The following is a 13,134-nucleotide window of genomic DNA, read 5'->3' as shown; positions in this document are numbered from 1 at the left end:
ACAGTCATTGTAGCCCGTTCCTGCTAAGGGAGGGAGTAGATCTCTTTGTATGGTCTCGCACCTCATTGGCGCTGAGCTCAGTGCAGTGCTGACCAATAGAGAAAAGATTCTCTCTTAAAGGCGAACACACTCCCTTTTAACCCAGATACTGCATACTGTTAGATAATTGAAATTTCAACAAACGCTTTGAACAATGTTTTTTAGCATAACTTTTTTTACGTTTTATAAACGTTTATGCTAAATGTTACTGCATAAACTACGGCAAAACACAGTAAATATAACGTAAAACATTATGGTTTAATATTTAATGTTCTATTATTATTCCAAAATGTATTAACTAGTTGTAGCAATAAATAAATAAATAAGGCAGTTAGTGTAAGTAAAATACATTCTACCAACGCTATGTTCGTTGTCGCTGTCCACAGTTGTGGTTCTGAAATTTGTTTTCAGCTCACTTATAGCCAACACAAAACCACAAGCGCCTTTTCTAGATAGAACATGTACAATAAAAATGTATATGAAAACAAAAACACAATGTGACGTGGACACATTTGTATTTAGAATAAACGACAGCTCTGAAAACGTACTTTTGTTCACCTGTTGGCTCTCGAACGTCCACGCGCTGTCTGGTAATGACGCATCAAGCGTGTTTAACGTGTCTGTAAAGTTTGTTGGTGCTGCTGGGCTTAATGAGGGTGAGATCACTGAATTCTGACATGGAGAGAGATAAGAGCCAAAGGACTGACTCTGAGACATCATATCTCCTCCCAGAACCTCCACATACTTAATGGGCCCTCAGTGTGAGCTGGATCTGCAGGTTTCTGTTGGGGTTTTTTGTAATCAGAGTTTTGTCCTCCTGATACAGCAGCTTGAGCCGCCTCTACTGCCACGCGCACATTTCACCAGTAAGATGAAAAAACGTCATCAGACACAACAAAGACACAGACGCCAAAGAGATAATAGGTATAGTGTTAATTTGCCAGTTTTCTTGCTGGGCTCAATAGTTTTTCTCTCTGTAGTCTGAGATGGGCTCATGAAACCCGTCCTCTATCAGTATATCCACTGTGACTGTGGTGGACTGGATTGGTTCTCCATTATCCATTTATCTCTATGACCAGTCTCTGAGAGGAGTCATCGTGCTCTGAAACAGCGCGTTTAGTCCTCACCTCTCCCGTATTGTAAATTTCACACTGAACAGAGACGCGTCCGTGGCCTCCGCGAGCCTGTAGAACAGCCAGGCGTTATGACCCGAGTCACCGTCCACTGCTGTTACCTTAGTAACGAGATGTCCTGCTTTAGCAGACCGGGGCATCCTCTGGTGAGAGACCGAGCCCATGGATGTGGACGGGTAAATGACAGCAGGTGCATTATCGTTCCGGTCCAGAATAAACACGTGAACAGTTGCGTTGCTGCTCAGAGATGGAGAGCCTTGATCTTTAGCCTGCACTACAATGCTGATTAGTTTTATTTTCTCATAATCAAATGAACTCATGCTGTAAATAGTTCCAGTTCTCTGAGTCAATATAAAAATAAGATGATGATGGCACTTGGTTTGAACCTAAATCCAAAATTGAGTATGTGAGAAGAGCGTTTTTATCTCGATCATTATCAGATGCGGACACAACGAACAACGAAACACCGCTAAGTTATTTTTCGTTTATATAACATTGTATGAGGTCTGCGAGAACGACGGAGGATTGTCATTCACGTCAAGCACTTTTACATTTATAGTCTTCTCTGTTTTTAAAGATGGCACACCAGAGTCGGTCGCTACTAATAATATATTGTATTCTGCATTAATCTCACGATCTAAAGATGAGTCTGTTACCAGTGAATAATGATTTTCAAAGGATGGTTTCAGTTTAAATGGAAACCCTGGTGATATTTTTATGTTTACTCGACCATTAACACCCGAATCTAAATCCTTGACATTAATTAAAGCCACAACAGTTCCGACAGAGGCATTTTCAGGCACAGGGCTGGGTGACGATGTTAAAATGATCTCTGGAGGGTTGTCATTTTCATCAATTATGTCTATTTGCACCGACGAATGACCCACTAGTTCTGGATTCCCTTTGTCTTTTGCACTAACATCGAATCTGTATGATTTAGTTGATTCGTAGTCGATGTTTTCCTAAAACTATAATTTCTCCCGTGTCCGGTTTCAAGACGAACATTTTTCTCACAGGCTCAGATGTATGGACGCCTAAAAAATATTGTAACTCGCTATTATCACCTTCATCTAAATCAGTAGCTTTTATTGTTAACACAGTTGAACCGACAGGAGCAGCTTCCCGTAGGGATGATTTGTACATTGGCAAGTCAAATTTTGGAGCATTGTCATTACTGTCAAGAACATTGATTTGTATTACAGTAGTACCAGTTTTTCGCAGGATCACCGCCATCTACGGCAGTTAAAATTAATTTATGGGCCAGATTTTTTCTCTCTGTCAAGTGGTTTTATCAATCACAAGCTCTGGTACTTTTCTACCGTCCCCAAGTGTTTTACATTTAACCGAAAACATTCGTCATTACTTAAAACATATGTTTTTAAGCTGTTTTTCCCAACATCCAAATCCTCAGCACTCTCAAGCGGAAATCGGTCTCCCGGTGTGATGGATTCAGCGATTTCCAAAACACCTTCTGATGTTTGAAAAATTGGTGCGTTATCATTAATATCTTGTATTTCTATATCGACTCTGTGCAGTTTGTAACGGATTTTCTATTATAACTTGTAATGGTAAACGCAGCTAGCGCTCTGAGTACATAGACTTTCTCTGTCAATTCTGCTGTTCACAACTAACTCACCCCTTTTGAACCAACGCTGAAATTACTGCCCGCTGTTCTCAGAAACTACCCGTAAATTCCGATTTGCGATATCTGAGAAAACAAAACCAAGATCCTTAGCGATATTTCCAACGACCGACCCCTCTTGTAGTTCCTCTGGTATAGTATAGCGAGTCAGTGCTCCGACTGTACTCCACATAAGAAAAACACTGAACAGCCAAAGCGGAGCCCGTTTCGATCTTACATTCCATCTGATTTCCATTTTCTCAGTAAATTTTTCCAATTCCATAAACAATATCCTCTTTTATGACCGATTTCACGTTGAAATGGCTCTTCATTATGAGAAAATACAATTCCCTTGAAGGTGAACGTTCTACTGTAATCTTCATAGCAGCAGGCGAAGCTACCTCCTTCTCTCTTCAGCTCTCTTCATTGTTCTGCTGCTCTGACTGGGGGATGCAGTGGATCACTTCATGCGTTCTATTATGTGATTGGTGCAGAGCTCTCTCTTCACTCTCTGTCTCTTAAAGACACACAGGCCCATTTTTATTTTCCAGTACACTGTCTTTTGAGTAAAAAAAAAGCCGTTTTATTCTAAACTTTAAACTTCTAATTTTACAAAACGTGCATGAACAAGAAAGTTTACATAAATAATTTATAATATACAACGTTCACCTCTGATTATCCCTTTAAATTTATTGTCAGCTATCTTCTATGTTGTTCTTTAACTTATGCATTAGTTTAGATTAATAATATAAATAATATAAAATTTTCGTAGCTTCTGATTAAACAAACATTATTGCAGTGTTGTGAACTTCAAAGTTTCACGTTTAACTCAACTTATTTTTTTAAGTGCTAACAATTTATGAGACAAAACTATTTTTTACACAAAATCCCCGCCACATAGAGAGTTCGCTGTCCAGAAATGTGGTGCTGAAAATGAATTTGCTGTTTGCGTCTCTTCTTCTCGAAACGGAGTCATTTTATCACAATACCATTGCACCAATATATGCACGCTTACGCTCACTGGACAGCCTTCGTTTTCATATGTTATATAACTGATATTGCCAAATGCCAAAAACACCTACACAAAAGATTACATCTTCTTATATATTTTTATCTTACCTGTTGGCTCTCGAACGTCCACGCGCTGTCTGGTAATGACGCATCAAGCGTGTTTAGCGTGGTCTGTAAAGTTTGTGGTGCTGCTGGCTAATTAGGGTGAGATTCACTGGAATTCGGACATTGGAGAGAGATAAGAGCCAAAGGACTGACTCTGAGACATCATATCTCCGCCCAGAACCTCCACGTACTTAATGGGCCCGTCAGTGTTGAGCTGGATCTGCAGGTTTCTGTTGGGGTTTTTGTATCCAGAATCAGTTCGTCTGATACAGCAGCTTGAACTTCCGATGCTGCTTTTAACGCATTTCACAATCAAAGTGAACAATGTCAACACAGATAAAAGAGACACTGTTCCCAAAGAGATGATCAAATATAATGTTATTTTGCCGTTTTTTTTACTATTGCTTTCTTCTGTTTTCATACTATATTCTGGGATTGGTTCATGAATTCCTTCTTCTATTAGTATATCCACTGTGACGGTGGTGGGACTGGATCGGTTCTCCATATTCCTTATCTCTATGACCAGTCTCTGAGAGGAGTCATCGTGCTCTGAACACAGCGCGTTTAGTCCTCACCTCTCCCGTATGTAAATTCACACTGAACAGAGACGCGTCCGTGGCCTCCGCGAGCCTGTAAAACAGCCAGGCGTTATGACCCGAGTCCGCGTCCACTGCTGTTACCTTAGTAACGAGATGCCCTGTTTTAGCGGAACGGGGCATCCTCTGATGAGAGACCGAGCCCATAGATGTGGACGGGTAAATAACAGCAGGTGTATTATCGTTCTGGTCCAGAATAAACACGTGAACAGTTGCGTTGCTGCTCAGAGATGGAGAGCCTTGATCTTTAGCAAGCACGGTAATATGAAAGACCTTCATTTTCTCATAATCAAACGAGTGCATGCTAAATATACTGCCGTTTTCTGCGTTTATGTAAACATATGAAGAGACAGGTACGTCTCTAGTATTAGTATCAATAACTGAATAGACAATTTTAGCATTTTCTCCTGTATCTAAGTCTGAGGCTGTCACCGATGCTAATATTGATCCTGGAGCGCTGTTTTCTTTAATATAAACCGAGTACACACGTTCAGAGAAAGCAGGAGGATTATCATTGACATCTAGTATATTAACTGTAATGAATTTGCTTGATACCAGTTGAGGTGATCCAGAGTCTGATGCTTTGAGCTCGATATCATATTTAGGAAACTTTTCTCGATCCAAGTCTGAATCTGAAACCAATGCATAATGATTTGAAAACGTTGGCTTTAATTTAAAAGGAGTATCAGACGAAATAGCAAGAGTTACGTTGCCATTTATGCCCGAATCCAAATCTTTAACATTTATTAAAGCTACCATTGTCCCAGCAGGCGCATCTTCTCGCACAGGTTTGGGTGAGGATGTAATGGTGATTTCAGGCGCATTATCATTCACATCTAAAACATTCACCTGGACTCTGCAATGTCCTTCCATAACAGGCGCTCCTTTGTCTCTTGCGCGTATGTCAATTTTATATGTGGTGCTCATTTCATAGTCAAGAGTTTTTGATATAGTTAATTCGCCAGTATTCGAGTTAATAGAAAATAAATTGTTCAGTGTTTCTGGTGTGTCAGATCCTAATGAATATTCAATTTCACTGTTCAAGCCATCGTCTAAGTCAATTGCTTTCACTATTTGAATGATCGTGCCTGGAGCAGAGTTCTCCATCACTTTAATTTCATACAAATCTTGTTCAAATACAGGTGCATTGTCATTTGCGTCCAACACTCTAACCGTAATCTGAGCGGTGCCTGATCTTGCTGGATCACCTCCATCAATGCCTGTCAAAATTAGATGCTGTATAGAATGTTTTTCTCTATCAAGTGCCTTCTGCAAAACAATTTCTGGAACTTTTGTTCCGTCTTTATCATTTTTAACTTGTAAGACAAAATATTCATTTTTGTTTAAAGCATACGTGCGCAAGGAGTTTGATCCTACATCAGCGTCTTGTGCAGGCTCCAAACGAAATCTCGCTCCGGTTAGCGTGGCCTCTGATACATCAATAAATTTCGTGTCAGAAAGGAACCTCGGAGAATTATCGTTAATATCTTGTATGTCCACTTCTACACGATAAAACTGGAGTGGATCCTCTATGATGACTTGTAATGGTAACACACAGCTCGCGCTTTGTTCGCACAATGTTTCTCTGTCTATTACTTCATTCACAAGTAGCTCGCCATTCCTCAAATTCAGGCTGAAATATTGCTTACCAGACTCCGATGCTATCCGTAATTTACGATTAGAAATCTCAGATACATCCAAATCTAGATCTTTAGCTACATTTCCAACAACAGATCCCTCCTTCAGCTCCTCCGGTATTGTATAACGAAGCTGCGCGTCTGCATCACTCCACAAAACAGCGAAACACAACAGCCACAGCGCCCGCCAGCACAAAATTCTCCTTTGTATTTGGGTCCTCATTTCCAAACACCATAAATGATCGTCGATTGCAGTATCCTGACATGCATCGTATGAATTACGTTTTCACAAAATAGTGTATTTTTTCATTTAAAGAACTACAAATTATATTCCGTCAATGAGTACACTGCAGCCAGTGCTGTTCATTTTGTCCCTGGTCTGTGCTCAATGGTTTTCAGCATTATGTTAGGGGGAGGGAGTAGATCCCTTTGTGCAGTGCGGTTTCACTATTGGATGAGAGCTCTCCACTCACAACATGCATCAGTCTTAAAGAGGCAGAGCAATGGCACGGTCTAGTTCAATACAGAAAATATACAGCTCGCATATATCTCTCATGTAAACGACTTTTTTACCACACTTAGTAGTTTTACAAGCAAAAAAAAAAAAAGAAAAGAGAGAGAGAGAGAGAGAGAGAGAGAGAGAGAGAGAGAGAGAGAGAGAGATGATAGCTATATTTAGTAAGAATGTAGGCAACTGCAAAACTTTATCGTTGTTTATTACAAATAGTTTTCTTTAGTGAAATACTCCAGAACTGCATTAGGGATACCGTGTTATAATCTTAAGTATAACTTTGGTGAAAATAACTTTCTAATACTATTCTGAAAAAAAGTTAAGGAAGTTAGAATTCGCATTTGCAAATAATGGCAGCAGTAATGGCATATACAATATTTATAATATAATGCAAAATTTCACGCGCTCACCTGTTGGCTCTCAAACGTCCACGCGCTGTCTGGTAATGACGCATCAAGCGTGTTTAGCGTGTCTGTAAAGTTTGTGGTGCTGCTGGGCTTATTGAGGGTGAGATCACTGAATTCGGACATTGGAGAGAGATAAGAGCCAAAGGACTGACTCTGAGACATCATATCTCCTCCCAGAACCTCCACATACTTAATGGGCCCGTCAGTGTTGAGCTGGATCTGCAGGTTTCTGTTGGGGTTTTTGTATCCAGAATCAGTTCGTCTGATGCAGCAGCTTGAACTTCCGATGCTGCTTTTTACGCATTTTACAACCAACGCGAAAATGTCAATATACACAAAACTGACACTGTTCCCAACGAGATGATCAAATACAGCGTAATTTTACCAGTTTTCTTGTCTTCTGTAGTTTTTAAACGATAGTCTGGGATGGGCTCATGAAACCCCTCCTCTATCAGTATATCCACTGTGACTGTGGTGGACTGCACTGGTTCTCCATTATCCTTGATCTCTATGACCAGTCTCTGAGAGGAGTCATCGTGCTCTGAAACAGCGCGTTTAGTCCTCACCTCTCCCGTATGTAAATTCACACTGAACAGAGACGCGTCCGTGGCCTCCGCGAGCCTGTAGAACAGCCAGGCGTTGTGACCCGAGTCCGCGTCCACTGATGTTACCTTAGTAACGAGATGACCTGCTTTAGCAGAACGGGGCATCCTCTGATGAGAGACCGAGCCCATGGATGTGGACGGGTAAATGACAGCAGGTGCATTATCGTTCCGGTCCAGAATAAACACATGAACAGTTGCGTTGCTGCTCAAAGGAGGCGAGCCATGATCTTTGGCAAGCACGGTGATATAAAAGATCTTCAGCTTCTCATAATCAAACGAGTGCATGCTAAATATACTACCGTTTTCCGCGTTTATGTATGCATATGAAGAGACAGGTACTTCTCGAGTATTAGTATCAATAACTGAATACACAATTTTAGCATTTTGTCCTGTATCCAAGTCTGATGCTGTCACCGATGCTAATATTGATCCTGGAGCGCTGTTTTCTTTAATATAAACTGAGTACACACGTTCAGAGAAAACTGGAGCATTATCATTGACATCTAGTATATTAACTGTAATGAATTTGCTTGTTACAAGTTGAGGTGATCCAGAGTCTGATGCTTTGAGCTCAATATCATATCTAGGAATTTTTTCTCGATCTAATTGTGAATCTGTTACCAGTGCGTAATGGTTTGCAAATGTTGGCTTTAATTTAAACGGAGTGGCTGGTGACATCCTAAGTGTTACGTTTCCATTTAAGCCGGAATCCAGATCTTTAACATTTATTAAAGCTACCATTGTCCCAGCAGGCTCGTCTTCTCGCACAGGTTTGGGTGAGGATGTGATGGTGATCTCAGGCGCATTATCATTCACATCTAAAACATTCACCTGGACTCTACAATGTCCTTCCATAACAGGCGCTCCTTTGTCCATAGCGCGGATGTCAATTTTGTACGAGGTGCTGGTTTCATAATCAAGATGCTTGGAAACGACTAATTCTCCTGTCACGGGATTAATCGCAAACACATTTTGAATAGTATCAGGTGTATGTGCAGCAAAGGAATACTCAACCTCACCATTTACACCATCATCCAAATCAATAGCTTTTACAGTATGTATCATTGTACCTGGTACTGTGTTCTCCATCACTTTAACCTCATATAAGTCGTGTTCAAATACAGGAGCATTATCATTTGCATCTAGAATTTTCACAGTAATCTGAGTAGTGCCTGATCTCGCTGGATCACCCCCATCAATACCTGTCAAAATTAGATGATGTACAGACTGTTTCTCTCTGTCGACGGCTTTTTGTAAAACTATTTCTGGGACTTTTGTTCCATCCTTATCGTTTTTAATGTGCAAAACGAAATGTTCATTTTTATTAAGCGCGTAAGTGCGTAAAGAGTTCGTTCCAACGTCAGGATCTTGAGCAGGTTCTAAGCGAAATCGTGCTCCGGCTAATGTTGACTCGGACACCTGAATTATATTTATTTCTGACAAGAATATTGGAGAGTTGTCATTAATATCTTGTATGTCCACTTCTACACGATAAAACTGCAGTGGATCCTCTATGATGACTTGTAATGGTAACACACAGCTCGCGCTTTGTCCGCACAATGTTTCTCTGTCATATTTCATTCACAAGTAGCTCGCCATTTCTCAAGTTCAGACTAAAATATTGCTTACCAGACTCAGATGCTATCCGTAATTTACGATTAGAAATCTCAGATACATCCAAACCGAGATCTTTAGCTACATTTCCAACAATAGATCCCTCCTTCAGCTCCTCCGGTATTGTATAACGAGGCTGTGCGGCAGAATCGCTCCACAAAACGGCAAAACACAACAGCCACAGCGCCCGCCAGCACAAAATTCTCCTTTGTATTTGAGTCCTCATTTCCAAAGACAATGAATTATCCTTGATTCCAGTGTTCTGATATGCATTATATGCTCCTATAGCCTTCACAAAATAATGCACATTTTAAAAAGTAAAACCTCTACGTTAGGTTCCTTTGTTAATGCTGCGAGTGCAGTGCATTTTGCCTCAGCTCTGTGCGCAATGGGTTTCAGCATCATGTCAAGGGGAGGGAGTAGATCCCTTTGTGCAGTGCGGTCTCGTTATTGGATGAGCACTCTCCACTCACAACAAGCATAAGTCTTAAAGAGGCAGAGCAAAGTCACCCTCCAAGTCCCATACAAAAGCATGCTGTACGTTTACAAGGCCGTTTTGCGTTGAAACAACGATACCCCAAACAAAATTACGCGTTAGAAAAGCAAATGCTGATAAACATGAACATGTTATTTAAAAAGAATAAAATAAATAAATAAATATATATATATATATATGAGATTATGCACTTTTTGGAGACTGAAATATTTAATGGGTCCTATTTTGTCTAATCTACACCTTCCGTGATAAACAAATATAGAAATAAGAAATATAATACTATTTATGGAATTTGAAGTTGTGAAGGGTTAGTATGATCAATAATTTACACAGTGACATCAGAAATGCATTAGAAATATTAATGTAAACATTCACGCGCTCACCTGTTGGCTCTCGAACGTCCACGCGCTGTCTGGTAATGACGCATCAAGCGTGTTTAGCGTGTCTGTAAAGTTTGGTGGTGCTGCTGGGCTTAATTAGGTGAGATCACTGAATTCGGACATTGGAGAGAGATAAGAGCCAAAGGACTGACTCTGAGACATCATATCTCCTCCCAGAACTCCACATACTTTAAGGGGCCCGTCAGTGTTGAGCTGGATCTGCAGGTTTCTGTTGGGGTTTTTGTATCCAGAATCAGTTCGTCTGATGCAGCAGCTTGAACTTCCGATGCTGCTTTTAACGCATTTCACAATCAACGTGAACAATGTCAACACAGATAAACTGATACGGTTCCCAAAGAGATGATCAAATATAACGTGATTTTGCCACTTTTTTTGTTGTTGTTTTCTGAAGTTTTCATGTATATTCAGAGATGGGCTCATAACGCCCTCTCTATCAGTATGTCCACAGTAACTGTCGTGGACTGCACTGGTCTCCATTATCCTTTATCTCTATGACCAGTCTTGAGAGGAGTCATCGTGCTCTGAAACAGCGCGTTTAGTCCTCACCTCTCCCGTATGTAAATTCACACTGAACAGAGACGCGCGTGGCCTCCGCGAGCCTGTAAAACAGCCAGGCGTTATGACCCGAGTCCGCGTCCACTGCTGTTACCTTAGTAACGAGATGTCCTGTTTAGCAGAACGAGGCATCCTCTGATGAGAGACTGAGCCCATAGATGTGGACGGATAAATGACAGCAGGTGCATTATCGTTTGGTCCAAATAAACACATGAACAGTAGCGTTGCTGCTCAGAGATGGAGAGCCTTGGTCTTTGGCAAGCACAATTACATGAAAGACCTTCATTTTCTCATAATCAAACGAGTGCATGCTAAATATACTACCGTTTTCCGCGTTTATGTATACATATGAAGAGACAGGTACTTCTCGAGTATTAGTATCCAGAACTGAATAGACAATTTTAGCATTTTCACCTGTATCTAAGTCTGAGGCTGTCACCGATGCTAATATTGATCCTGGAGCGCTGTTTTCTTTAATATAAACCGAGTACACACGTTCAGAGAAAACTGGAGCATTATCATTGACATCTAGTATATTAACTGTAATGAATTTGCTTGATACAAGTTGAGGTGATCCAGAGTCTGATGCTTTGAGCTCGATATCATATCTAGGATTTTTTCTCGATCTAATTGTGAATCTGTTACCAGTGCGTAATGGTTTGCAAATGTTGGCTTTAATTTAAACGGAGTGGCTGGTGACATCCTAAGTGTTACATTTCCATTTACGCCGGAATCCAGATCTTTAACGTTTATTAAAGCTACCATTGTCCCAGCAGGCTCGTCTTCTCGCACAGGTTTGGGTGAGGATGTGATGGTGATCTCAGGCGCATTATCATTCACATCTAAAACATTGACCTGGACTCTACAATGTCCTTCCATTGTAAGTGATCCTTTGTCTCTTGCCGTATGTCAATTTTGTACGAGGTGGCTGGTTTCATAATCAAGATGCTTGGAAATGACTAATTCTCCCGTCACGGGATTAATCGCAAACACATTTGAATAGTATCAGGTGTATGTGCAGCAAAGGAATACTCAACCTCACCGTTTACACCATCATCCAAATCAATAGCTTTTACAGTATGTATCATTGTACCTGGTACTGTGTTCTCCATCACTTAACCTCATATAAGTCGTGTTCAAATACAGGAGCATTATCATTTGCATCTAGAATTTTCACAGTAATCTGAGTAGTGCCTGATCTCGCTGGATCACCCCCATCAATACCTGTCAAAATTAGATGATGTACAGACTGTTTCTCTCTGTCGACGGCTTTTTGTAAAACTATTTCTGGGACTTTTGTTCCATCCTTATCGTTTTTAATGTGCAAAACGAAATGTTCATTTTTATTAAGCGCGTAAGTGCGTAAAGAGTTCGTTCCAACGTCAGGATCTTGAGCAGGTTCTAAGCGAAATCGTGCTCCGGCTAAGGTTAACTCTGGCACCTCAATTATATTTATTTCTGACAAGAATATTGGAGAGTTATCATTAATATCTTGTATGTCCACTTCTACACGATAAAACTGGAGTGGATCCTCTATGATGACTTGTAATGGTAACACACAGCTCGCGCTTTGTCCGCACAATGTTTCTCTGTCTATTATTTCATTCACAAGTAGCTCGCCATTTCTCAAGTTCAGACTAAAATATTGCTTACCAGACTCAGATGCTATCCGTAATTTACGATTAGAAATCTCAGATACATCCAAACCGAGATCTTTAGCTACATTTCCAACAATAGATCCCTCCTTCAGCTCCTCCGGTATTGTATAACGAGGCTGTGCGGCAGAATCGCTCCACAAAACGGCAAAACACAACAGGCCACAAGCGCCCGCCAGCACCAAAATTCTCCTTTGCATTTGAGTCCTCATTTCCAAAGACAATGAATTATCCTTGATTCCAGTGTTCTGATATGCATTATATGCTCCTATAGCCTTCACAAAATAATGCACATTTTAAAATGTAAAAACCTCCACGTTAGGTTCCTTTGTTAATGCTGCGAGTTCAGTGCATTTTGCCTCAGCTCTGTGCGCAATGGGTTTCAGCATCATGTCAAGGGGAGGGAGTAGATCCCTTTGTGCAGTGCGGTCTCGTTATTGGATGAGCACTCTCCACTCACAACAAGCATCAGTCTTAAAGAGGCAGAGCAAAGTCACGCTCAACACCCATACAAAAGCATGCTGTACGTTTACAAGCCATTTTGCGTTGAAACAACCATACCAAACAAAATTACGCGTTAGAAAAGCAAATGCAGGTGAACGTAATATTAAGAAAATATATATTGCAAACATAAATACAAGAATAATTTTAATGAGATGATGCACTTCATTGAGACTCAAATATGTAAACCCATGAACGGGTCCTTTTTTGTCTAATATACACCTTCAGTGATTAACAAAGATAGAGT

The 13,134-nt window shown here is 40.6% G+C and overlaps 3 protein-coding genes and 1 pseudogene across 24 annotated transcripts in view; all 4 read right to left on the bottom strand.

Annotated features, from left to right (window-relative positions):
- LOC130235780 (protocadherin alpha-C2-like) overlaps positions 1-13,134 on the bottom strand; it is a 235,343-nt gene that overhangs the window by 32,302 nt on the left and 189,907 nt on the right. The gene's annotated exons all lie outside the window — the stretch shown is intronic.
- Positions 5-3,076, bottom strand: pcdh1g26 (protocadherin 1 gamma 26). The gene is given in 20 exon segments (XM_056467425.1): positions 5-133; positions 598-672; positions 674-717; positions 720-796; positions 798-847; positions 850-918; positions 920-963; positions 966-1,008; positions 1,010-1,099; positions 1,101-1,178; positions 1,181-1,507; positions 1,509-1,666; positions 1,669-2,131; positions 2,133-2,387; positions 2,389-2,433; positions 2,435-2,461; positions 2,463-2,509; positions 2,512-2,707; positions 2,709-2,743; positions 2,746-3,076. Coding segments are annotated over 20 exon segments (2,583 nt in total).
- LOC130235784 (protocadherin gamma-C5) lies at positions 3,904-6,509 on the bottom strand. The gene is given in 3 exon segments (XM_056466281.1): positions 3,904-3,972; positions 3,974-4,462; positions 4,464-6,509. Coding segments are annotated over 3 exon segments (2,460 nt in total). The 5' UTR covers positions 6,366-6,509.
- LOC130236673 (protocadherin gamma-C5-like) lies at positions 10,147-12,749 on the bottom strand (annotated as a pseudogene).

Source organism: Danio aesculapii, chromosome 10 (genome assembly GCF_903798145.1).
Source record: "Danio aesculapii chromosome 10, fDanAes4.1, whole genome shotgun sequence".
NCBI lineage: Eukaryota > Metazoa > Chordata > Actinopteri > Cypriniformes > Danionidae > Danio > Danio aesculapii.
Note: the sequence above shows the minus strand (reverse complement) of the source record. Positions and strands in the feature narration are given on the sequence as shown.